The following is a 24,424-nucleotide window of genomic DNA, read 5'->3' on the forward strand; positions in this document are numbered from 1 at the left end:
CAGGTGTGGGCAACAAAGAGTCAAAAAGAATAGGTAAAAGTTGGTAGACATACTTCACTATCTCTAACAATAAGTTAATAACAAGTGTGTGCCATCTCTTATATATACAGTATTTCTCTTCTGGTTCGTCCTGCTTCCACTTCAAAACCGGTCCCGAACACACGCAGCCAACACGGCATTTCTCGATTCCTATTCGTTGTCTTCGATGTCATGCACTATATACTGGCCTGCTGAGCGTAATACATCCAACAAGAACTCGAAGTGCTGCCACAACAGTAAAGTAGCTTTACCTCCCTTGCGGGAGCCACCTGTGTTTTTACAACAGCTTCTTACACAGCAAACATTAGAAGCTAAAAATTATTGTGAAAACATTTGAGAAAACAACTCTTCTCTAGCGTTTGCTTCCATGGGTGCATAGATAACTCAACCTTCTGGCCACGGACCATACTGTTTTAAAATACACGGGCAAATTTATCACCAAATCTCTCCACTATACTCTAACACTTCTAACTCTCCAGGATATGGACAGTTATATGTTTTTGACATAGCGCAAGCTACTGCAGTACACTTACAAAATAAAGCAAACTCTGCATGCAGTGAAAATGTGCTTCTCCAGCTAGATTCCATGCTCAGAACCATCAACCCCTTTGCTAAATCATACAAACACATGCATGAAATCGCTCAGTCCAATCCAACAGCATCTGTACGAATGGTTTTCAAGGAAAACCCTAGGCAGGATTTACGATGATACAATGCCCCGACATTGCAGCGATTTTAGTCGGAGAAGATGGCGAAACGCCTGCTGAAAGGGACATTTGCATTTATCCCATACGCAACTCCTGTAAACAGATTTCCACACTCAATATAAATTGCGATCCTATGGTTTACCCACTTTTATTCCCTTACGGAGACATTGGCTGGCACAAAGATTTACAACATGTTCCCGATAAAAGAACCTCCAAGCCAATAAGGCTTACTCAATGCCAATTTTACGCGTACAGATTAGTAATGAGGAATACATTTAGTATTTTGCACTCCAGCGGCAAATTATCCCAAAAGTACATCATAGATGCGTATGTTAAAACAGAGGGTGCGCGTCTCAACTATCTCAGATTACATCAACAAGATCTGTGCATGGAACAATACAATGTTTGAATACAGACGTACTGCAAGCAAACGCTGAAAATAACAACTTACGTGTAGGCAAAATTATCATATTACCGTCCACATATCCAGGAAGTCCAAGATACATGCAACAAAACTATCAGGAAGCCATGGCCATAGTACGTAAATTCAGAAAGTCTGATTTATTTATCACTTTCACATGTAATCCTACTTGGCCAGAAATTCTACACGCACACTGTGTCTTTCAAGAAGTATTTATTTCTTCTTGATTTCTGAATTCCTTCCTCACAGTTTTCCATTCCTATTCTTACACTGCTGTATGCTAAGGTGGGCGTCGGCTAGTCGTTTATAATGCCAATGCAATGAGATGCAATGAAACAAATTAGGGCTGGTTTTTACTTCACGGTCAGAATGCATACGCGCATGAATCATGGCTGCCACGCATTCCCGGCATTCTTTTGACACGTCACCTGAGCACATTCTCAAAAATTAACGTGCAGCATCTGTGGCGTGTGTGTGTGCAAGCATCATTGTATATTATCAACATGTGACAGCAGGCTTGCAGTTCTGACAGCATCAATCTGCGTGCTTCGATGTTTGATGACTGGTTTCATGCGGTGAAGCAAATCATAAAACTTAAATGCTGACATGCAAATATCTTCACGGCCCTTTTCTTCACCCATTTCCCACATAGGCAATACAAGCATTGCATCCCCCATCGTAATGACGCAATACATTTAAAGGTATCACATACTGTCTTGAAATTCTGTGTCATTGTTGCCGTCTTTATTTATTTTTTGCACCTTTGCAAGAGCATCAGAATGCAAATACTTATTATGTTTAATATCTTTCTTCCCTCAACTCACAGCACAACGAAAACTGATGCTATTTTCTCCCCGTGATGACTGCTCACACTGACACCTGGTGGAATCCACCAGATTTACTTAAAGTATGCACAAAACTTCAGACATTCAGACAGACAAAACTGCATAACAGCAGCATCCTCAAGCTCATGCATCACCTAAAGTTAAGTATATTCCCAACCTTTGCAGTTCGTGGAATCTGAGGATTTTTAAAATAAAATTAGTACAGCTCAGGTATGGGGTGAAAAAAGAAGTGGAGGATAGGAAAGAAGAAAGGACTAAGAAATGAAAAGAGAAAATCTGTTGTGATGATTGATGGGAAACAAAGGTAGGTGGATTGTAAGAGTGAGCCAGTGCAGTGGACAGGAGGCTAGGTGGTCGAGAGGCCCCACAGTGAGCAAGAGGAATGGTTCTCCAAGAACGGGCCTCTCCTGTTCAGCAGTTGACAGAATAGGAGCAGTTGATGGCTTTGTGGATTGCTCTGCAAATGCCAAGAGATGGTGGTGGGATGATAGAGCCAGGCTTTGGGTGTCCCAACAGTGACCAACTGAGTTGGCTGGAACGAAAGCCATTTAATGGTTGACTGCACTTACTAGTGTCTCAGCCCAAAGGGGGGTGGGAGAGACAAGATAGATAAAGGCAGAGAGAAACATTGAGGTTCGCTTGAGAATGGAAAGAAAAACAACTGATTTTAAATCTGTGGTTTCAATCTTGATTTTAATCATTTCAAATGTATTTATTTATTTATTGGCTAATTTTATCTCCCACATGAGTACTTGTTTTTATTAGATTATTTATTTATTTACTGTCCTATTTATTTGGACTCTGCTTTGATGGAATGAAACTGCACCAAACACTTATGCACCATTTTGTTGTTTGGTGTCTTCATTACACTAGCCTATATTGGCTTCATGACTATTGATGTCACAGGAAATGGGTGATACCAAGGCTGCGGGCATGATGGGCATCACTTAAGGTCAGACAGTTATATTTTTTTCACTTTGAGAATTATTTTCTCTTAAAGTAAACTTTTTAAACAAAAATAAACATAGCAATATGGGCTGCTTTTTCTTTAGAACTTTTCTGTGTAGTTTCCTTGCATTATAATATTTCCTGAATATAATGATGTATTAAATCATGGTGCCACAACATTAGTTTGTTTTACAATTGGGTGTCACCATGTTATGATACTTGTTACTGGCAAGCTGCTGCTGGTCACCACAGAAAATTGTTTAAAACGTCACTGTGTCCTGTGTCTTCGGTACGTACCCTTCAATCCAGCTTAAATATTCATTCTGTATCCTTGATTTGGATAACATCACTAGCAGACTGCATATTTATCTCTTGAATTGAAAACTTAGTGTTTTGTTTCTGACTTTGATTTCTGGCTAGTGATTAAGCTTTGGTGCAAAAACGTGTCATCATTAAGGTTTTGACGTGTCTCTGGTTTTGACTATGTTTCATCTCCTGGTCCTCTTTGCCCCCCTCGGGTAAAACATAGACTTGCACTTTTGTAAGGTCACATTACCAGCAATGGTACTGATACTAACACCAATATGGCAGCATCCATAGGGGAAACAAGCAAAATGGTGTAAACGACAACAAACATAATGGCCCAACAAGAAAGTCTCCTTTATAATCATTTAATAATAATGCCTATAAATAATAGTTCAAAAATAATTCCAATAAATGGATGAAATATTGTAATAACTGAGGAGAGCCTTAGCTGTGACAGAATAAAAAGCTCTGCCCTAACACCATCCAGAAGAAGCTCCACAGTTAGCTCCTTATGCTTTGTTCAAGAATTTTAGGTTAACATATTCATGATGTCCCACACATCTAGACTTTTTCTTATATTATAGTTGTGATGAAAAAAAGAAGAATGTTGATGTGTCAAAACATGCACCTCATAATGGTTGGAGTTTTTTTAGGAAGATTTTTACAGTAAACAACTTCTTCAAGAAAACAGGGAAAATACTCCTATTTCACCCAAAGTAAAGATCTTCAAAAACATAATTGAATTACATTTAAGCTTCGGAAAAATTTTGGAGTCAAGATTTAATTCAAAATGAACGAATTGATTGATTTTTATAAATATATAATACAAATTATATATTTTTGTGCAAATATTTTTAATTAATGTTAAAACTCAATACAAGGATATTGTTTACACTGCTTCATCAGAAGTTATAAATGCTATTTAGGTTTTAAAACTATTTTCTGTTTTCTAACAAAAGTTTTACATATGAGAATTATTTTGTGTCATTTTTAACATTTCCTAAAGCTACTCTGATCCGGGGTACTTGGAACTTTCTAGAGTGCTGTTGGAATTTCTGAGGAGGAATTCCTGTGAGTGCCTCTCCTACTGCACCTGATAAGAGTATGTAACACAATTCACAACAGTGATATTTGACTGTAGCTCTGGTAAAACATAATTTCTCATTCTTTGTCTTTGTCTTCCAAATATCTGCTGCTAAAGAATATTTTCCAGTCTAGCAATTTCAGACATTATTAATACAGTTTGACATTCAGCTAGCAACTGTACTCCTTTCAACAAAGCATTCCCTGTTGCTCTACCTAAACAGTTCCTTTCAAATGTATGCCTGCCTGAAGCCAGCAAAAGACGTGCATAAGATTAGGAATTGTAATTTTACTTGGCACACTTACAAAGTTTTTACTATAAAAAAATAAATATGAGCAATATTACAGAACAACAGAAAAATACTTTTGTCTTACATTATAGTAGTAGTTATAAAGTTGAATTAATCTAAAATCGTTAAATGAATTTATCTAGAAATGAGATAAGTTACCAGAAAGTACAACATGTACAAACATATTTTCTCCTGTCAGGTCTTTCAAATTCCTCCATTTGCAATTGGGAGACCTAAATGTGTACCCATTTTTCCATTTCAGATCTTAAATCCACAGTTTATTGTACTATTTGAGCTTGTCAAACATGAACATATTTCCTACTCTGCTAGTAGTGTCAAGTTCAAAAAAAAAAAAGCTCTCTTGACATTAGCATGTGTCAGGAAGTCATAAAACACTGCACGAGATTTCCGTATTTACAACGATTTCACAAAGAGGTTCTGTGCATTTGATTTATGTACTTAATTTATGCACCTTTAATTCTGTGATACACTTCTGTTTTGGTGCTTGATTTATGAACCTGTTTCAGGTTGTGAATGCAACAATAACATTTTTAGAACTGGAAAGATGTTCTCAGTAACATGTGAAAATGTATTTGTTGTTTTGTCTTTATGCATTAAAGCACGATGTCACATCAATGGACCAACTGAGATTAGCAGATTAGGTGATTTCTCTCTTATACTAAATTTCTAATATTCTTTAAAAGTATCAATGCATGATATTGTTTAATCACTTATTCTCAAAGCCCACTTAAACCAATTCAGTGTAGCAGGGGATGAGCGCTCATCCCTGCAACACTGGGCACAAGGCAAGAAAAAGACCTGGAAAGGACAGGTGCTGCATGATGGAGTATTTTATCTTCTTCTTCTTTCAGCTGCTCCCATTAGAGGTTGCCACAGCGGATCATCGTCTTCCAAATCTTCCTATCCTCTACATCTTGCTCTGTCACACCCACCACCTACATGTCCTCTCTCACCACATCCATAAACCTTCTCTTAGGCCTTCCTCTTTTTCTCTTGCCTGGCAGCTCTATCCTTAGCCTCCTTCTCCCAATATACCCAGTATCTCTCCTCTGCACATGTCCAAACCAAAGCAATCGTGACTCTCTGACTTTGTCTCCCAACTGACCAACTTGAGCTGACCCTCTAATGTACTCATTTCTAATCCTGTCCATCCTAGTCAAATCCAACGTAAATCTTAGCATCTTGAACTCTGCTACCTCCAGCTCTTTCTCCTGCTTTCTGGTCAGTGCCACCATCTCCAACCCAAATCACTTTTGCTCCCTCTACAGCTGCTTCCCTATACCTGCATTAATTGGGTTCAGGAAATGCCTGGATAGATCAGTTAACATAAGAAAAAAATATCTGTTTTAGAATAAACTAGTTTTAGGCCAATGTCAAAATCCTGGATATCTGGCGATATCCTTCCAATAATGAGCACAGCCATAACAGAGGATAGAGAGCCACATCTAGAAATAAACCATAGAATGCAATCTGAAGTGTTATGCTACCGAAGAGTCAGTGCATGAGTGAAGGATAAAGTGTATAAAACAGAATTATTCTTACCTTTGGACCAGGCGTTCCTTCAGGTCCTGCGTCACCTATCGGTCCAGTTAAGCCCTAGAATGCAATTACATAAAACAGAAAGTCTATTATATTTCTACAAATGGCAAAGCATCCTAAGCAAGTTGCTCTTTTTGTTGCTTTCATTGTTGCTCCAACCCATTTTTTCATTAGAAAAAATTGCTAAGCTTTTCTCTCCTGCCAGTAAATGAGAATCCTTAACTCCCTTTTCATTAGCAGAAAGATTTAAAGCAGGCTGAAGATTCTTTTACAGTTGAGGACCTTGTAAATATAAAAGACACCCTTATCCATTTTCTCCAAAGCACCTTTTTTCTTACGACTTTCAATACAGTATGAACTTTAGTGACAAGAAGTTCTTTATTTCTAACTGGACGCAACAGCTTATGTTAAAATGCTGCTAATGTCAGGCCTTTAAGAAAATCTCGCTCAAATTTAAGGCAGTAGATGAGGGCACAAGTAGTTCAATTTAGCCTGGCACTTAAATGTTAGTATTCTAATTTCTCCTACTATATACAGTGCATCCGGAAAGTATTCACAGTGCATCACTTTTTCCACATTTTGTTATGTTACAGCCTTATTCCAAAATGGATTAAATTCATTTTTTCCTCAGAATTCTACACACAACACCCCATAATGACAACGTGAAAAAAGTTTACTTGAGATTTTTGCAAATTTATTAAAAATAAAACAACTGAGAAAGCACATGTACATAAGTATTCACAGCCTTTGCCATGAAGCTCAAAATTGAGCTCAGGTGCATCCTGTTTCCCCCGAGCATCCTTGAGATGTTTCTGCAGCTTAATTGGAGTCCACCTGTGGTAAATTCAGTTGATTGGACAGGATTTGGAAAGTCACACACCTGTCTATATAAGGTCCCACAGTTGACAGTTCATGTCAGAGCACAAACCAAGCATGAAGTCAAAGGAATTGTCTGTAGACCTCAGAGACAGGATTGTCTCAAGGCACAAACCTGGGGAAGGTTACAGAAAAATTTCTGCTGCTTTGAAGGTCCCAATGAGCACAGTGGCCTCCATCATCCGTAAGTGGAAGAAGTTTAAAACCACCAGGACTCTTCCTAGAGCTGGCCGGCCATCTAAACTGAGCGATTGGGGAAGAAGGGCCTTAGTCAGGGAGGTGATCAAGAACCCGATGGTCACTCTGTCAGAGCTCCAGAGGTCCTCTGTGGAGAGAGGAGAACCTTCCAAATGGACAACCATCTCTGCAGCAATCCACCAATCAGGCCCGTATGGTAGAGTGGCCAGACGGAAGCAACTCCTTAGTAAAAGGCACATGGCAGCCCACCTGGAGTTTGCCAAAAGGCACCAGAAGGACTCTCAGACCATGAGAAACAAAATTCTCTGGTCTGATGAGACAAAGATTGAACTGTCTGGTGTGAATGCCAGGTGTCACGTTTGGAGGAAACCAGGCACCGCTCATCACCAGGCCAATACCATCCCTACAGTGAAGCATGGTGGTGGCAGCATCATGCTGTGGGGATGTTTTTCAGCGGCAGGAACTGGGAGACTAGTCAGGATAAAGGGAAACATGACTACAGCAATGTACAGAGACATCCTGGATGAAAATCTGCTCCAGAGCGCTCTTGACCTCAGACTGGGGCGACGGTTCATCTTTCAGCAGGACAACGACCCTAAGCACACAGCCAAGATATCAAAGGAGTGGCTTCAGGACAACTCTGTGAATGTCCTTGAGTGGCCCAGCCAGAGCCCAGACTTGAATCCAATTGAACATCTCTGAAGAGATCTTAAAATGGCTGTGCAACCAACGCTTCCCATCCAACCTGATGGAGCTTAAGAGGTGCTGCAAAGAGGAATGGGCGAATCTGGCCAAGGATAGGTGTGCCAAGCTTGTGGCATCATATTCAAAAAGACTTGAAGCTGTAATTGCTGCCAAAGGTGCATCGACAAAGTATTGAGCAAAGGCTGTGAATACTTATGTACATGTGATTTCTCAGTATTTTATTTTTAATAAATTTACAAAAACCTCAAGTAAACTTTTTTCACGTTGTCATTATGGGGTGTTGTGTGTAGAATTCTGAGAAAAAAATTAATTTAATCCATTTTGGAATAAGGCTGTAACATAACAAAATGTGGAAAAAGTGATGCGCTGTGAATACTTTCCGGATGCACTGTAATGTCTTGTTTTAATTTCTCCTACTGTATAATGTATGTTAGGCAGAAGGAACTAATGAAAGGCAGCAGGGGGCCACACCTCCAGATTTCTAGATTCAAATCCTAGCCTGGGATTTGACTGTGTTGAACTTCCATGAGGGTGTATTTTTTCCTCTGAGTTCTCCCATTTTCCTTTCACATTAGAAACACGTTTGTCAAATTAAGGGCCTTTCACAATATATGATATTTCCAGCAATTTACAGTCACCGACTTTACTTACATAAGTCAGATGCAGCGACGGCATGCTCCAGTGAGCCAAATTATGACTTAAGTTGTAAGGGTGGGCTTGTGTGCATATGAGAGCAGACAGCCAATGAGAACTCATCCAGAAGTACAATGCATATAATGCAGCAACAAGGAATAAGGAACACAGGTGTTTTGGAGGGAGACATGGTGGCGCAGTGGGTAGCGCTGCTGCCTCGCAGTTAGGAGACCCGGGTTTGCTTCCCGAGTCCTCCCTGCGTGGAGTTTACATGTTCTCCCCGTGTCTGCGTGGGTTTCCTCTGGGTGCTCCGGTTTCCTCCCACAGTCCTAAGACATGCAAGTTAGGTGCATTGGCGATTCTAAATTGTCCCTAGTGTGGGCGTGTGCGTGCCCTGCGGTGGGCTGGCACCCTGCCCAGTGTTTGTTTCCTGCCTTGCGTCCTGGGATTGGCTCCAGCAGACCCCCGTGACCCTGTAGTTAGGATACAGCAGGTTGGATATTGGATGGATGGATGGTGTTTTGGAGCTGGCAAAAAAAGACTCATCTGTCCAATGTCACATGCTTTACATATAATGAAAGAATGGAACAAAGAAACACAAACAAAATAAAAAACAAAAGCTCAAGATTGCTGCTGAACTTGGCATACATTAAGCCTTTGCATGAGCACCAGCTCAATCAAGCAGCACGTTACTAGCTGTCAGAAAAAAAAGAGTAATCTCAAGGTACTTTGGAGATATGCAACTGTCCTAGAAAGTTTTCATGCAGTCATCTAATTTGACGTACTGTGTGGCTTCTAGTCATGTAACCTGACAATGCTCAGACACAAGAAAAGCAACTGCTGTCATGAAGTATGACATCCATTACAAGCTTTTTAATGAGAGACTGTCTTTAATTGGAAACTCCCAAATAACATACTTGTTTTGGCCAGAAAGTAAACCCAACTCCCAAAGGAAAATAAATAAATAAATTAAGTAAAAAAAAAATTGACCAGGCAAATCAGGAATTGTTAAAAAGGTTAATCACTGGATAGCTAATTAACAAGCTAGGTTCCTAAAAATTAAAAGTCGAAATAACAAATGCTAAAGATGAAAAAACAACACTACACACAAAACTTTTAATTGAAATTTTAAATCACAAGCCGCTATTAGTTTTATTTGCAATTAACTTGACTGCTGTGAGGAGAAAAAGAAAGAATTTGACAATATTGTGTAATCACCTAATGTCACAGGCAACAATAATAACAACAGTAAACAAGAGGACAGAACCCTTGACAAGACTGCACAAAATGAAGGAAATCGCATAGTATGGCACAAAAATAAAAAATAATCAATGGTATGTCAGCGTGTAGAAAATGGCAACAATTGTGGCAAAATGGCATAATGAGGGAAAAAAAAATAAAAATAAAAATAATACAGGGGATGTCGGCCAAACAGATTATGACAAGTTTCAGCATATGCTCTGTAATGACTGTCCTCCACAGCCTTGAATTAGACTAAGCAGGCTCAAAAACAGACAGCTGGATGCATGGAGCCACGTATGTAATAATAAATATAATATGACAGCTACCTGCCATGTCTGCCACAAAATGGAATCTTCTTGGTTGCAAATGCATGCACCTATTGCTGACTAATCCAGCTGTGGAGAGATCTATCCATTCCACCAAATGAGATTTTGGCACCCATGTAACAATTTAAAAAACAATAAAGGCAGTGCGTGACATATTCCTTAAAATGAAGCAATTCTGCTCAATATATGAATGCAATTCACAAAATACAAACACAAGTAAAATCCATCGTCCTGTACTTATAAATGACATGCATTTCAGTCCAGATAACTAGGTGGTGCAGTACATCTTTCCTAAACAGTGTCATCTGATCGAGCACACCAGGACTGGTACCACAGGAAAGAATTGCAGAAGAGGAAAGGGAAATCATAGTTCTGTCTGCAAGAAGATCCGCAATCCAAGCTGGCCCTTCCCATCTCTCTGCCTACTGCCACTCCCACCATTGATTCCTTAACAAAGGCTAAACACATCATTCCTCAGTTGTCTTGAGTGAGGAGAGGACAACTATAACTTTCCACAATTCTGTGCAGCAGGCAACAACGGCAGTGTTTTTGCACACCATACTACCTTACAATCAACTCTGAAATAAGCGTCGAATAACCCTCCCAGGACATTAAAATTTCTCCTGTTCACTTATGTTACAAGGGCACAATCATTTATTTCAACAGCTATCTTGGATATCTCTATGATTTTTCAAATACAGTAAGTAATTTCACCCTTAAAACTCTGAACACCTGCTTGTTTGTTCTTGGCTTGCAAACGCACTATACTAACTGGCCACTGAATGCACAGAGCTACTTTAAGTCCTAGAGTACACAAGTCACATTTACATTTACTTTTATTTGCTTAGGAGACATTTTTATCTAAAGCAACTTCCAAAAGAGGTCAACATATTCAAGTAGTCATCAGTCTGGTGGAGTGCTCTAGAATTAGTATGACTGGACAACATTGCAAAATTGATCACCACAAGTGAAGAGCAAAATACAAAATAGTTACAATTCTTAAGTTACAAAACTTTACAGCTCATATGAATTGAACAGGATTTCACCAAACAAGAGAATCTTCAAATAATTCTTAAACACATAGAGGGTGTGTGACAATGTGGGTTCTGCTCCAGCTCCTAATCTGGCTTCTGGGGAGCTCTCGAACCCGACACTGTCGGTAATGTAACTGGATAAGCTGGACAGTGAAGACATCACGAAGCAAGGGGATGGTGCAAAGGTGCTTTTATTAAAACAATCTAACAAAATGTTGTCCAAATAAATAGTGCACTGCAATCCAAACGTTATTAAATAAATAATCCAATAAAAAACAGGTAAAAATCCCAGACGTTTAAAACAAGGCTAAAAATGAGATTAAAATCCTGCTGGCAACATTGGGGTCACACCTGCCAAGCTCTGCTCCTTCCCAGTCTCTCCAGCTCTTTCAAGTTATGCTCAACGGGCGAGACGTCAGCCACCGTGGTCCTCATACTACCAGCCCCGGTCCTGGCTGCCTCCACCAGTGTCTGCCTGACCGCTTGGGGTCGGTTGTCCTCCCGTCTTCCTTCTCGCACAAAGTCGTTCCTCAGATCCATAGGGCGGACTTGTCCCTAATCGTACCCACTCTTCTAACTTAGTTGGCATAATCCTGTCCACGAGTGTCAATCACTCGCTCCATCTGGGACCCCTGACCGCACTGACCTTTCTCTTCCTCAGCTGGCTGGCTCATACACTCTTTCCCCCAATGCTGCTCTCTGCCTCTCCTTTTCTTTTACCGTTCCCCTTTCCGCCTCACACTTCTATTTATCCTGGGGACGTGGCTCAGGTGTTGTGGATACAGACGATTCCTCACTTGTGCACATAAGCGAGGAAATGTCCGCCTCACGTAGCATCTGGGAACCGCTCCGGCCACACTACCACGCCCCCTCTTTAAGCTGCAAGTACGGCAATTATTTATTTAAAAACTGGGACAAACAAATTGTGATTGCATTCACTACACTTTTGGCACGCAAACTTATTCTGATAAACTGGAAGAACCCAAACTCTCCTCTTTTAAGTCAGTGGGAAACTGATGTGTTATATTATTTAAAATTGGAAAAAATCAAATACTCAGTTAGAGGATCTGTGCAGACTTTTTTCAAAACATGGCAGGATCTAATCAGTAATATTTTGAAATAAGTTTATAAAGCACAGAGAATTTGTTGATTTAGGTATTTTTTAAAAGCCTTAAATTTTACACCGTTTGGCTTGCTCTCTCTCAAGGGTGGGGATCGATCTGTTCTTAGCATAATTCTTTTTTTTTTCTTTTTTTTTTTGTAAAAATGTGATTGCTATGTATTGATTGTAATAAAATTAATAAAAAAATAAATAAATAAATAATAAAAAAATAAAAACTGGGCTTTTATTCTGAGCCATGGACCCGCTATATTCAAATTTCGAATGTAGGTGGGCAGCTCGCTTCACTAGCTGAAAGCTACTTGTGACAATGGACTGGATTGAGATTTGATACCATGCAAAGGTAGCATCACCAGATGACTTTCATCAGCAGACCTGAGTGGTCGAGAAGAAGAATAGGACCTAATAAGTGTCTCCATATATATGGGTGCTGATCCGTTGGTTACTCTGTAGGCAACCATTAAGGATATATGGTGTCTGAGTAACTCAGTTTATCCAGAGATTGGTTATTCACACTAGTATTTAAGTCTTCATGCCATTTATCTCTAGACAAATCACAGCTAACCCAGAATGTAGATGCACACTGGTTTTTCGTTTTCAGCTCAGCCCAAAGCAGAAGAGTATGATGGAATGGTGTCTGGTCTTTTTGTGTGTATATAAGATAATATAATGTTCAAATTACATGAATTTCAACAGATCTTCTAAAAATAATTTTTATATAATTTACCAATGTCACTCTGAGTTGTATTGTACACTTGTGAAAGGGTGGAGACAGAAACTTCAGCTGCTCCACTGGATTATGATGGGTGTGCTGATTTATGTCATTTCTAAATTCCTAGTTGGCCAATGTCCAAGTACAACACCCATCAGCTCAAGAGATCTGACATTCTTCTTTTGCTGCACAGTTTTCTCCTACATTATCCATTTTTTTTATATTTCTACTTGACCAATGTAGACCAAGCATTGACACTAGGTGAACACTACTCAGCCATTATGAACATTAATCTAGAGGAGCAACTAAAATATCTATCCTTCATCTTTATGCCAATCCATTTTCATTTTTTCAAAAACTAACCACAGTTTTGATAGGACAGACATTTCATTACTCTCAATGTCTACATACCAAAACAGCAGATTTGGATCTTTTTGCTTTGTAAACAGAATATCCTGATGCCTGACAAAACACAAATCATGTTACGGCCTCAGCATTACTTCTGATTCTTGTATTGTGTGTTTTCCCCTTTGACTCTGTATTTGAATAAGCAAGTTCAAGTAATGGTTGGGTAGAAGGGTAAATTCTTTGCAGTGTGATGTGGCCTCTTTAAATGTACAGTACTTATAAAAAATACATTACAACTCCCCAAGAGCTATGGAAAGCAAGTTTACACAAGTGCCAGTCCTGAATATTCAATTCTAAGAAAGGAATACACCTTAAAACCACACTGAAAATAATGGAGAAATGTCAGAAACCAAGCAAACATTTTAAAAGAACTCTTTCCTTGCTGTAAATTATTTTAACATACAGTCAACTCATGCCAAATACACTGCCTGCCAGATTAAACAGGAGTCTATTCTGGCTTCCTGAGAATTGTCTGTACATTTCTTTAGAATTCATGTGACCTTCATATTGTCTGGATCTGTCATTAAATGTTGCCATTTTTTTAGATAATTACTTTATTATTCTTATTACTCATGCCAAATAAATCCAACTGTGGCTATAAAAATCTGCATGTATTTAAACTCATTATAAGTGAAAAAAATCATACCAAATAGAAATGACGGAAATAAACAGGATACTGCATTAATCTGATCCTCTACCATACATCAAAGTAGGGAAATCCTAATTTGGTTTTTCAGGATCTGCATAGACGAGCAAGATGAACTTCAGGCTTCAATTCACAGCCTTTCATATGTGTATATAGACAGGATTACCATTAAGCCTGTTTCACATTCCATGAGTGCAGATCAGGGTCATGGCTACATTTCTGTACATTTCAAAATATTGTCTCTTGATGGCTAATTTAAAAGCACTTTTTGGTGGAAAACGCACGTGCATACTATTGACTTAATGCTTTTGGTGAAAAACCATACATTTTTATGTTGTGCTTAACCCTGAAAGGAAAATTCTGCAAGCCTTTTCTCAGACAGTTTAAGAAATCCTGACTTGTTGATGTAGAGTTTGCATTTCTTGATGTTCCTTAACCCAAATCACACAGCCCCCCGTAAAGGAAAGTAATAAAGGCCCAGGTGAAAACCTAGAAGAGGAAACTGCAGAGTTCATTTTTGAAATATTCCTCCACTGCCAATCATATGCAAAATTTGACAGTGGCAAACATTACAGCGGCTGCACATAAGGTTTCAGTTATTTGGTTGTTTTTTACATACTCTCCACTTTCTGCTGCATTTTTATAAGTAAGAGCTGCCTTTGAAGTACAAATTTTGGTTTTCTTTGTACACCATACACTATACAAATGGAATAGGAAACCACTTGTCATTAAATTGCACATACCATTATCATAAAAGAATAAAATAAACAAATAAAAATAACTACAACCTATTGGAGATACAATTAAATGAAAGGCACTTACTTAGAACTAAAAAGTAGGCAATATTTGATATATAATAATGAACATACATGAATGTGGCTAATTGAAATACTTATAAACTGAAAGTGGTAGGAATTATTTTAAACAAATATAATCATAGTTCTGCAGTGGGCTGGCGCCCTGCCCGGGGTTTGTTTCCTGCCTTGCGCCCTGTGTTGGCTGGGATTGGCTCCAGCAGACCCCTGTGAACATGTAGTTAGGATATAGCGGGTTGGATATTGGATGGATGGATAATCATAATTACTACATACTGTACAATCACTTCAAAAATTTACAAAAAGTACTCAGTAATTACTACCTGAAAACATTTACCAAAGTCAGTCAATTAACAGTGAGATAAGAAAAACTAAAAATAAAACAAAAGAAAACAATAAAGAAGTAAAACAAAAATATGCAATAAATGATATTAAACATTAAGATAGTTGAAGGATCAACAGGATAGATCCATATATAGTATATATATAGGAAATAATTTCTGGAAAAAAACGTAATGCAGATTCATGAACTCAAAGTTCAAAAAGATAAGGTGTTCCACATCAATCCATACTTAGGAAATACAAAGCAGAAATTATACTATATCTTTAGGGCCAATGCATTTCGGAAATCCATTCTTCAGAGCCAGATATAGGATTGTTGCGGAACACCTTTATTTTAAAAACAATTCTGACTTGAAATACTCCAGTTACACATAGCTGCACTACTCCCTGCATCTGTGTGACTAGCAATATATAATTTCCAATTCTAAGTAGCTTTTGAATTAAAGGAGACAAATACCTGTGGCCCTCTAGGTCCCCTCATTCCATGTGGCCCCACTGGTCCCTGGGTAATAAAATCAAATTTTATATAATTAGAGACATTGTACTCTCAGTGCTGTACATACAGTAGCAACATTTCAGTGCCAACAATTTACACATGTGAAAATATGCAACCAAAATGTTTGTCAGCTTACTCTGTCTCCTTTTATTCCAGGACTTCCACATTCACCTCTTTCACCCTAAGAATAATAATTGGAGTATTATAGGTTTGAAATAATTCCATACATTTCCAGACAATAAAAATGTTGCAAACACACAAGGGCGAGTATCCTTCAAAACCAGAATCACTAAATGGCATAGGAAAGTAAACAGAGTATCAATCAAGAACATCAGACATGAAGAACAGACATGACATGAGTTGTGCACATACAATACAATCTTGATTTGCAGCTTTCTATTTGTACTGTTGGAGGACTTAGTTATGTGATAGAGTGACAGTATTAAAAAGCACAACACATAGAGCAATGAGGGCAATGGCAGGAGACACTCGTCAATCTTCTCATAGATTAACAAGAATATTCCATTTTGGACAAGATACGTAATTCTGTACATAATATCTAATCAAGGTCAGTTCGGTTATGTTTATACCAATTATGTCTTCATTTCGTATCATCTACAACTCACACTCATATGTCGCCACACTACTAATGTAGTTTTTCATTAATTTTTTATCAAAAGTATGTAGTTAGTAGCTCTTGAAGCTTAGTAGGCTAGGTGTAAGGAAAAACAAAGGAAGAGGTCCTACGTATAGTAGGACAAGAGAGTGGGTTCAACCTATCAATAATAGAAAGGAAGAAAATGTGGATTGGACATGTACTGAGAGAACTTATGGTCTAATGAACAATATGATTGAGGGAAGATTTATGGAGAGATGACCAGAAAGAAAGAACAGTCTGACAAGATTACATGGTGTTCATTTGGAAAAGACAGATAAATGGACTAGCTGAAAAAAAAATAAAGAATACTGTATAGAAGAAAGCTATCTAAAGAAAAGACAAAATACTTGATGACAACAGGTTACTTTGTTTAATTTATCAACAACTTCCTGCAGGAAGAGATTCTTTCCAGCATTTCTACAAATTGTACAATAAATCATTGATTTCCTGAGTCCTTGTTGAACTTATTTTGAGGTAACAGCTAAAATCCAGGTAGCACAGAATATTGTGGTTTTTGCTCAGAGATCCAAAGTCTTGCATTTACCTCTCATACCCAGTCATTGACTAAGTAGAGTTTACACATTCTTATTGTTTCCAAATGGCTTTTGCTCTCATATGTTCCAAAGACACACAGGTTGGGTTCAATGGAAACTTTAGCTAGGTCCAATTTGACAGACTGTATTTTTGTGTTCCTTGGAATGGACTGTCACCCCATCCAGGATTGTTTTTTGAATGAAAACCAATGTTGCTGGGATAGGCATTGGCCTCCAATAACACCAAACCAAACAAGTAGTTAAGTAAAGTGATGGATAAATGGATGGATGTCTATCATCCACCTTACTTATTCTGCTTAAAAATGTATATGTTTTCTGTCATAAACTCTCATAATCTCCATCTGTTTAACCTGAAGCGATTCATTTTCTGATGTGTGATACCCTGTAGTAATTTTTCTAAAGGTACAAATCCTTTCTTGCTATTCTTCTTCTTCCGTAGCTACTCCCGTTTTTATATGGGGTAGCTAACTAAACCTTTCTTGTTATACGGGACTCAAAGAGCTGCATACCACACTCCAAGTGTGGCCTCATAAGTGCATTATAAAGATTTGATTTGTATTCCAAATGTTCTTCTACGTCTGGATTGTCTTTTTAACTGGTTTGATGTGCAGTCTGTTCATGGACAGAAACAGGTTCACTGGGATTTTCAAGTCCTACTCATAAAGATGCACCTTTCTAACTCCAGCTTCCCCACTGTATAATAATTTCCATATCATCATTCCCAAATTTCATTCACGTAATACTGTACTTGGTCACGTTTGAATTTTATCCAGGTAATTTTATAGATTTTGCTGATTATAAGGTATTTGCTAATCTACCTAATTTAGAGTGATTTGAAAATATAACCAATTTGTTCATTACTTTCATCTCGAAATTAGCTCTAAGCCATGGCTTGCATTCACAGCACAGTTTAATTTGAAACACTGCTAAAGAAACCATGGAAACCTCTGGCTGCTATATTATTAAGACATCATAAGAAAAAAAAAATGACACCAGAATTTCAATTAATTATTTTGTATGAGACACTCCCTTCATTCAGAAATTAAAACACATGTCTCTGCTAGCAACTAGCACAGAACTTTCCATGACATATACAAAACTACATTGAATATCTGAAAATAGAATATTACGATTTGCCCATCATAGCATTTCTCATATACATTCCTTAACACTGGAAAAAACTAATGGTGTATGTCAATCTACTTCATTTTTATTCAGACCTTTTGTTTTCATCTGTTTTTGGATGACTGAATAAAAAAAATAATCCACCGATTTGAGATAATAAAATACACAGCAGTCGTATCACATGTACCCAGGATGAAATTGTTACTTGAGTACCGACCAGTGTCAGATATGATGAACTTACCTTTTCACCATCAAAGCCAGGTCGGCCCTGTACAAAAAGAACAAAAAAAAAAGCAAGAAAAGTTAGCAAAATGCAAAAATAAGAGGAAATAAAAAGCCTTAATTAGTTTGGAATAAATTAAAACAAAAATTACTGTGAGGGAAAAGAAAATTGTGTTTCACTGCCCATTTTAATTTCAAATTCCAACAGTGTAAAGGGTCAAAATTCATGTAAGTAGACCACATATTTATATTTTTTCCCATAGCTTTAAATTTTAATAGACCGTACACATGGGCTGGCATCCCAACTGTGATTGAACAGGGTCTCTTGGCCAGCTGGGAGGCCAGTGCAGTGGAAGGACTGGGGAAGTTGTGGATTGCTGAATATTTTCTCCCCCAATATGTTAGATGGTAGGATTCCCACAATGATACCCACAGGGCATGCTGGGACCTGTAGTCTCATGAGGCAATTCTGTTGGGTTCTGTGGGGACTTTCAGAGACTTTAATTTGTCCTGGAAGTAGCACTGGAAGTACTCCCTGGTCATAGGTAAAAGAAGTCACTCGATCACATCCAGGCGAGTCGCAGGAACCAAGGAGAAAGAAGAGAAGGAATTTATTTTGCTATGCTGTATTGTTGTGGTATAAAAGCCTGTGAAAGGTATGTTTTAATAAAGAATACGTACCTGAATTTGGGACTGTGTCTGTGAGGTTTTGTTCAGCACTTGGAGGGTGCAGTTATGCCCCCTAGTGATGACAAAATGCTTACCTTACCTTTTTAGTTTACTTTTTTCTGTACACTCCCTTAAATGTATTCAAGCACTGATAGTTACTTGTGAACAAACAAATGCTAAAGAGAAGCAGTTACTTCCCTTTTTCCTTTTCATATTCACTTGGCTTAAATATCCAGAACATTAAAAAAGAACAATATCTTTAAAATCAAAATAAAGAAAAATAATTCACCTCAGTGAAATAAACCCACAAATGCTTTCTGTACTCTAATAAAAATGTAGCTCATGCATTGTTCAGATGATACATTGGGTTTATTCGAACAACACCACTCAGTAATGGAAGACCAAATGTTGCAGAGAAAGTTCTCACCAGTAGCAGGGAATCATTGACCTCAACTTGGGATGCTTTCTGTAACTCTTAAATATACTGTAAAGGACACACTCTCATCATAGATGGTGATGCCTGCCATCACATTGCCAGCTCAGCTCTACACAAAACAAAGCTGCTTCTCTGCTATTTTTGATAAACAGGCCAATTGTGAGCACAGCATACTGATGAGACTGACAGCTGGGAAGGGGACATGATCAAAATGGACAAAAAAGGCAGTGATTCATTAAAACAGGAACAGGTGAACATGTGATTAAAAAACATACAAAAAGATCTAACGCACAGCTAATGAATCATTAACAAAAGGATCCACAAATCAGACATTTAAAAAAGAGTGAAAATTGGCAGTCAGTTAAAATTTACCAAAAATCAGGATTTGTTGCATCAAATAAATGTGAAATAACTGTGTTTGCTATGTATGGTCACAGGCAAACTGCACATAGCAAATACAGCCAAAGACAAAATACATGAGGATACAATGGTGATCGGCATGTTGAACACAATGGCATGACAGTATCAGAAGCATCTACTGTGAGTGGCACAGATGTGAAATTCTTCAATGGCAAAGCTATAGGCATGGAAGCAGTCTGGCTGGAAATACTGGAAATTGTACTGTAGGGTTGTCTTCAATAATGCATGTAATTATTGTCTTGAGAATTTAAATAGAAGCAGGTCCTAGGACATTGTAATGGAGATTCTGGCCGAACGTTGACGTTCAGCTCTGGGTCATTCTGAAGTAGCCTATCAAGGCTGAGCTAAGGCTTAGAGAGAATGGTGTTTAGCATTTTGAGAGCTGCATACTGTATTTACTTTTGGCAGGTATTTTTTCCTCTAGGCCATGTCTGCCTTATCTCTGGCACACAATGGAGTGAAACTCCACTGAGTAGATCACAGCTGTGATGAGAAATCAGCATCCTGGCCTCTGATTTTTCTTTGAGAAAAGAGTAGTTTACTCTGTGTAGGTAAAGGGGACCAACTGCGCCTTGTGGAGATGAACAACTACTGTATTTCAGGGTTAGCGTACAAGTAAGAATAGAGATGGCTGTACGTTTGTCTACATGCAACCATATGTTAGCAGGAATATTATTGGAACATGATTGCGAAATAGGAAATATGTTTTCAGACGAACTTCCAAAATGTGGTCCCTGTGCAGGAGAGAGAAGCTTGGCAGTATGATGCGACTTTGGAAAATGGCCACTGCTCTAACAGATCAAGATAATCCAAGAGACGTGAATTAAGTCTCTATTGAAAATGCTTCCAGCTTTCCTCCCATTTGAGGTTTACTGGACACAGTGAATTGGGAGGAGACTTGTTGGAAAGACATTTGGGTCTTTGCTTGCTTGGGAGCACAAAGAAATCCATCCATCCATCCATCCATTGTCTAACCCGCTGAATCCGAACAGGGTCACGGGGGTCTGCTGGAGCCAATCCCAGCCAACACAGGGCACAAGGCAGGAACCAATCCTGGGCAGGGTGCCAACCCACCGCAGGACACACACAAACACACACACACACCAAGCACACACTAGGGCCAATTTAGAATCACCAATCCACCTAACCTGCATGTCTTTGGATTGTGGGAGGAAACCGAGCGCCGGAGGAAACCCACGCAGACAGGGGAGAACATGCAAACTCCACGCAGGGAGGACCTGGGAAGCGAACCCGGGTCTCCTAACTGCGAGGCAAGCACAAAGAAATTCCCAACAAAAATAATAATATATTACCAATACAGTCCAAATCAAGAGAAGCCTAATGAGAGATGACATGAGTTTAATTCAACAGCGGCGCTGAGATCACTCTAACTCAATTGTAAAACTATTGAATTTAATATAAACAATTTTGGGAACCTACTTTAAAGAAGACAACATTATCTCCTCACCCCAGACTTCCCTTTTCCCAGCTACAGACTCCAGCAATTCCTAGGCAATTCCCAGACCAGCCAAGAGCTATAATTCCTCCAGCATGTCCTGGGGTTGATGCAAGGTCTCTCCCACTGCAGTTTTGCCTGGAGACATATCCAGACCACCTCAAATGGATCCTCTTGAACCAGAGGGACAGCAGCTCTATTCTGAGGCTTTCCTAAAATGCTAAGCTTCTCACCTTATAACTGAAAGTCTGATTAGTAGCCCTGTGAAGAAAACACAATTCTGGTGCTAGTCCTCACAATCTCATTCTTTCGGTCTTTACCCACAGGTCATGAGTATAGGTGAGGACAGTGATGTAGATCAACCGGTAAACTGAGAGCTTCGTCTTTAGACTCAGCTCCTGTTTCATCAACTTGGACAACAAAACAGCTGCTGTCTCTCCAATCTGTTTGTCAACCTCATATTCCCTTCTTCCATCACTTATGAACAAGATACTGAGATTCCTGAACTCCTCCAAGATACTATTATCATATTTTATTTTGTGAAGTGTACTGTTCTTACAACATGTAAAATTTAAAATATTCTTTATACATCAATTCCAAAGGCAACCACTTAAGAGTGAAAAGCAAAATTATTCGTCACTGACTACACCTGCAAATTGTGTAGAATCATTAATTATTTTTGTAAGCCATTTTAATTCAGAAATGGTGAAGGAACTTTTATATACACAGCCTAAAAGTAACAGCGAAAATATTACAAAAGGCTCCTGCACAAATATAACATCAGATGCTGCTTTGTTATTCTCTGAATACATATTTGTGTTATCTGCATGCTGTAGTGCAGCATTTCTCAACCTTTAAGAATTTGCAATCCGAGTTTTCATAGCAGTTTAAATTGTGGCCCCCCCTAACATTTTTTTGAAATGTAGATGCATATTTTATTATACCTACTTAACTTTTATCGACATCTAACTCTATATTTATTGTTCTAGTATCAGAATGTAGTTTAAGTTAAATGTTTTGGTTTCAACAGATGTTTTTTTTCATATTTTTGATTCTTGTTTTCTTTTTTTCACATCTTTGCACCCTCCCCGGGGGGCTTCTCCACAGGTTGAGAACCACTGCTCTAGTGATTAGCTTAATTGAGAAAAAAGAAAAAGAAAAATTATTTCCCAATTTCCTCCCTTTATGCCTTAACACATCTCATTATCCCAGTCTCTTTAGCTACTGAATTATCCCATGTAATTGGTCAACCTAACAACTCAGATGGCCCGCTATAGAAGAGTCTTCTTTACAAAAGGAAGTGGGACAAGTTGGGAAATCCATCCAAGAATAAAGTTTGCAAGGACTGGGAGATAAGAGAACTTAGTGGGTGTGCAAAAGAATATCCTAAAGTAGGGACAGAAGTCAGCAACCGAATGGACAAGAGATTGTTTATTAACACACAAACTGAATCACAAATTTGAACCAAAGGAGGTCCTATCTATAACTAAGAAATCCTTTCCCTATGATAATTTTTCATGAAGCACCTTGTCCGAGTCTTGGTTTATCAAAAGCATGGACAGCCAGGAATGCATGTCATCACCTTAAAATGAATTGTTATAATGCCATCACATTCAACATGTGTGTCCCAACATCCTTAGCAGTGATGTATCAATTGTAAACGGCATGTGTGCTATTGTGAGACCAAATTCAAAATAGCAGCATGTAGATAACAATATAAAATAAGAACATTTAATACATAATGAAATGATTCAAATATGCTCCAAATATTTTCCTCAAGTAATAAAGCCATGATTTACAACACTGAGTCCACTTCACTATGCCACCTAATAGCCCCTTTCTTATGACAGTATTAGCCCCATCAAATAATTCTAGCCTGTCAGTTCTTCTCTAAGATACCAGGCTTGGTATAAATCCAGACAGATCGTCTTTTAATGCAAATGCACGTGTCTCGTGCATGTTGAAGGAAACAGAAACAAGGACTGCCTCCATTCCAGTGCTGCAGCACATTTCTCCTAATCTTGTGTCTTCTGTGAATGTACTTCCAGGACACTGAGCTCAGAGCCCAACTTTATCCCAGGTCTGTCAATCTGTATTCATCAAACCTCTAGGTTGACAGGGAGGTAATGCATAATTCTGTCACGGTGACTAGCGTCTGGATTTCTTTTTGTGGGCATTCAAAAAAAAACAACAACCCACAAGGCAATTTTAGCATAAAAATCCCTTGCGTATTAAAAATTAGTGAACCCTGAATAAACACTAAAATGACTCAACAGCCCATAAAATATATATGACTGGACATAGGCTGCTGACTCCACAAAAAGACAGCAAAGAGAAATAAATGTTTGGCCCCACAGTTGATGAAGGTTTTAGGATTACAATCTGAGATCTGCTCCAAAGAACAGGTACTGTTTTCTGCCTTTTGGCTAACAATAAATGCTGTGGTCTAGCGCACTTAGTGCTACCAGAGAAAGGCATGCTAAAAGCAATATATTACTGAAAAGTTAAAGAGTAAGACATATTCTTTAAAACTTACTACATGCTGTCATTAAAAATGGTTTTAAAGTGCTATCAAATTATTAATCCATAAAATGCGTTACTGTGGTAAAGTGAAGTCTGCGGCTAATTGGTGTTTTTAATAAATAATAGCCAGACTTGAGTCTTCAGGAGGGAGCGTGGTAGTGTGGTGAGAGCAATTCCCATTGTGTGATGTAAGAGCAGACAGCCCTGCACTTAGGGCACAGGTACAAGATTGCCCGCACCCCTAATTGATGCCGGGAGCTTCTGATTGCCACAGCTGTGCCACGTCCCCATGTTTAAAAAGGGAATTAAAAAGGGAAGCACAAGTGCTAGAGGAAGGAACGAACTAAAGGGGAAAAAAACGAGGTTAAAGTGAGAAGAGCGGCAGGACTGTGAGACAGAGAGCTGGTGCAAGGAAAGGAAGCAGATGGACGGAAATGGAGCCCCAGAAAGGAGCGTGTGTGGCCAGCGCTCAGAATGGGTCTGAACGGTCGCTCAGTCAGGAGTGACCATTGTGCTCAGGAATGTGCTTTCACTGGGATGAGCCGATGGGCGGGCAGCGGTACTAGTGAAGCAGGGCTCAGAGTTGCTCAGAGACACTGAGTAAGAGTC

At 38.7% G+C, this 24,424-nt stretch overlaps 1 protein-coding gene across 1 annotated transcript in view; it reads right to left on the reverse strand.

The window, feature by feature from the left end:
- LOC120515662 (collagen alpha-1(XXVIII) chain-like) overlaps positions 1–24,424 on the reverse strand; it is a 179,248-nt gene that overhangs the window by 81,849 nt on the left and 72,975 nt on the right. The window contains exons 8-11 of the mRNA XM_039736875.1: positions 18,331–18,357; positions 15,889–15,933; positions 15,714–15,758; positions 6,203–6,256 (exon numbers count right to left, since the gene is read on the reverse strand). Of these exons, the coding sequence (XP_039592809.1) occupies positions 6,203–6,256; positions 15,714–15,758; positions 15,889–15,933; positions 18,331–18,357 (171 nt within the window). The remainder of the gene's footprint in view (positions 1–6,202; positions 6,257–15,713; positions 15,759–15,888; positions 15,934–18,330; positions 18,358–24,424) is intronic.

This window comes from Polypterus senegalus, chromosome 15 (genome assembly GCF_016835505.1).
Source record: "Polypterus senegalus isolate Bchr_013 chromosome 15, ASM1683550v1, whole genome shotgun sequence".
Lineage (NCBI taxonomy): Eukaryota > Metazoa > Chordata > Cladistia > Polypteriformes > Polypteridae > Polypterus > Polypterus senegalus.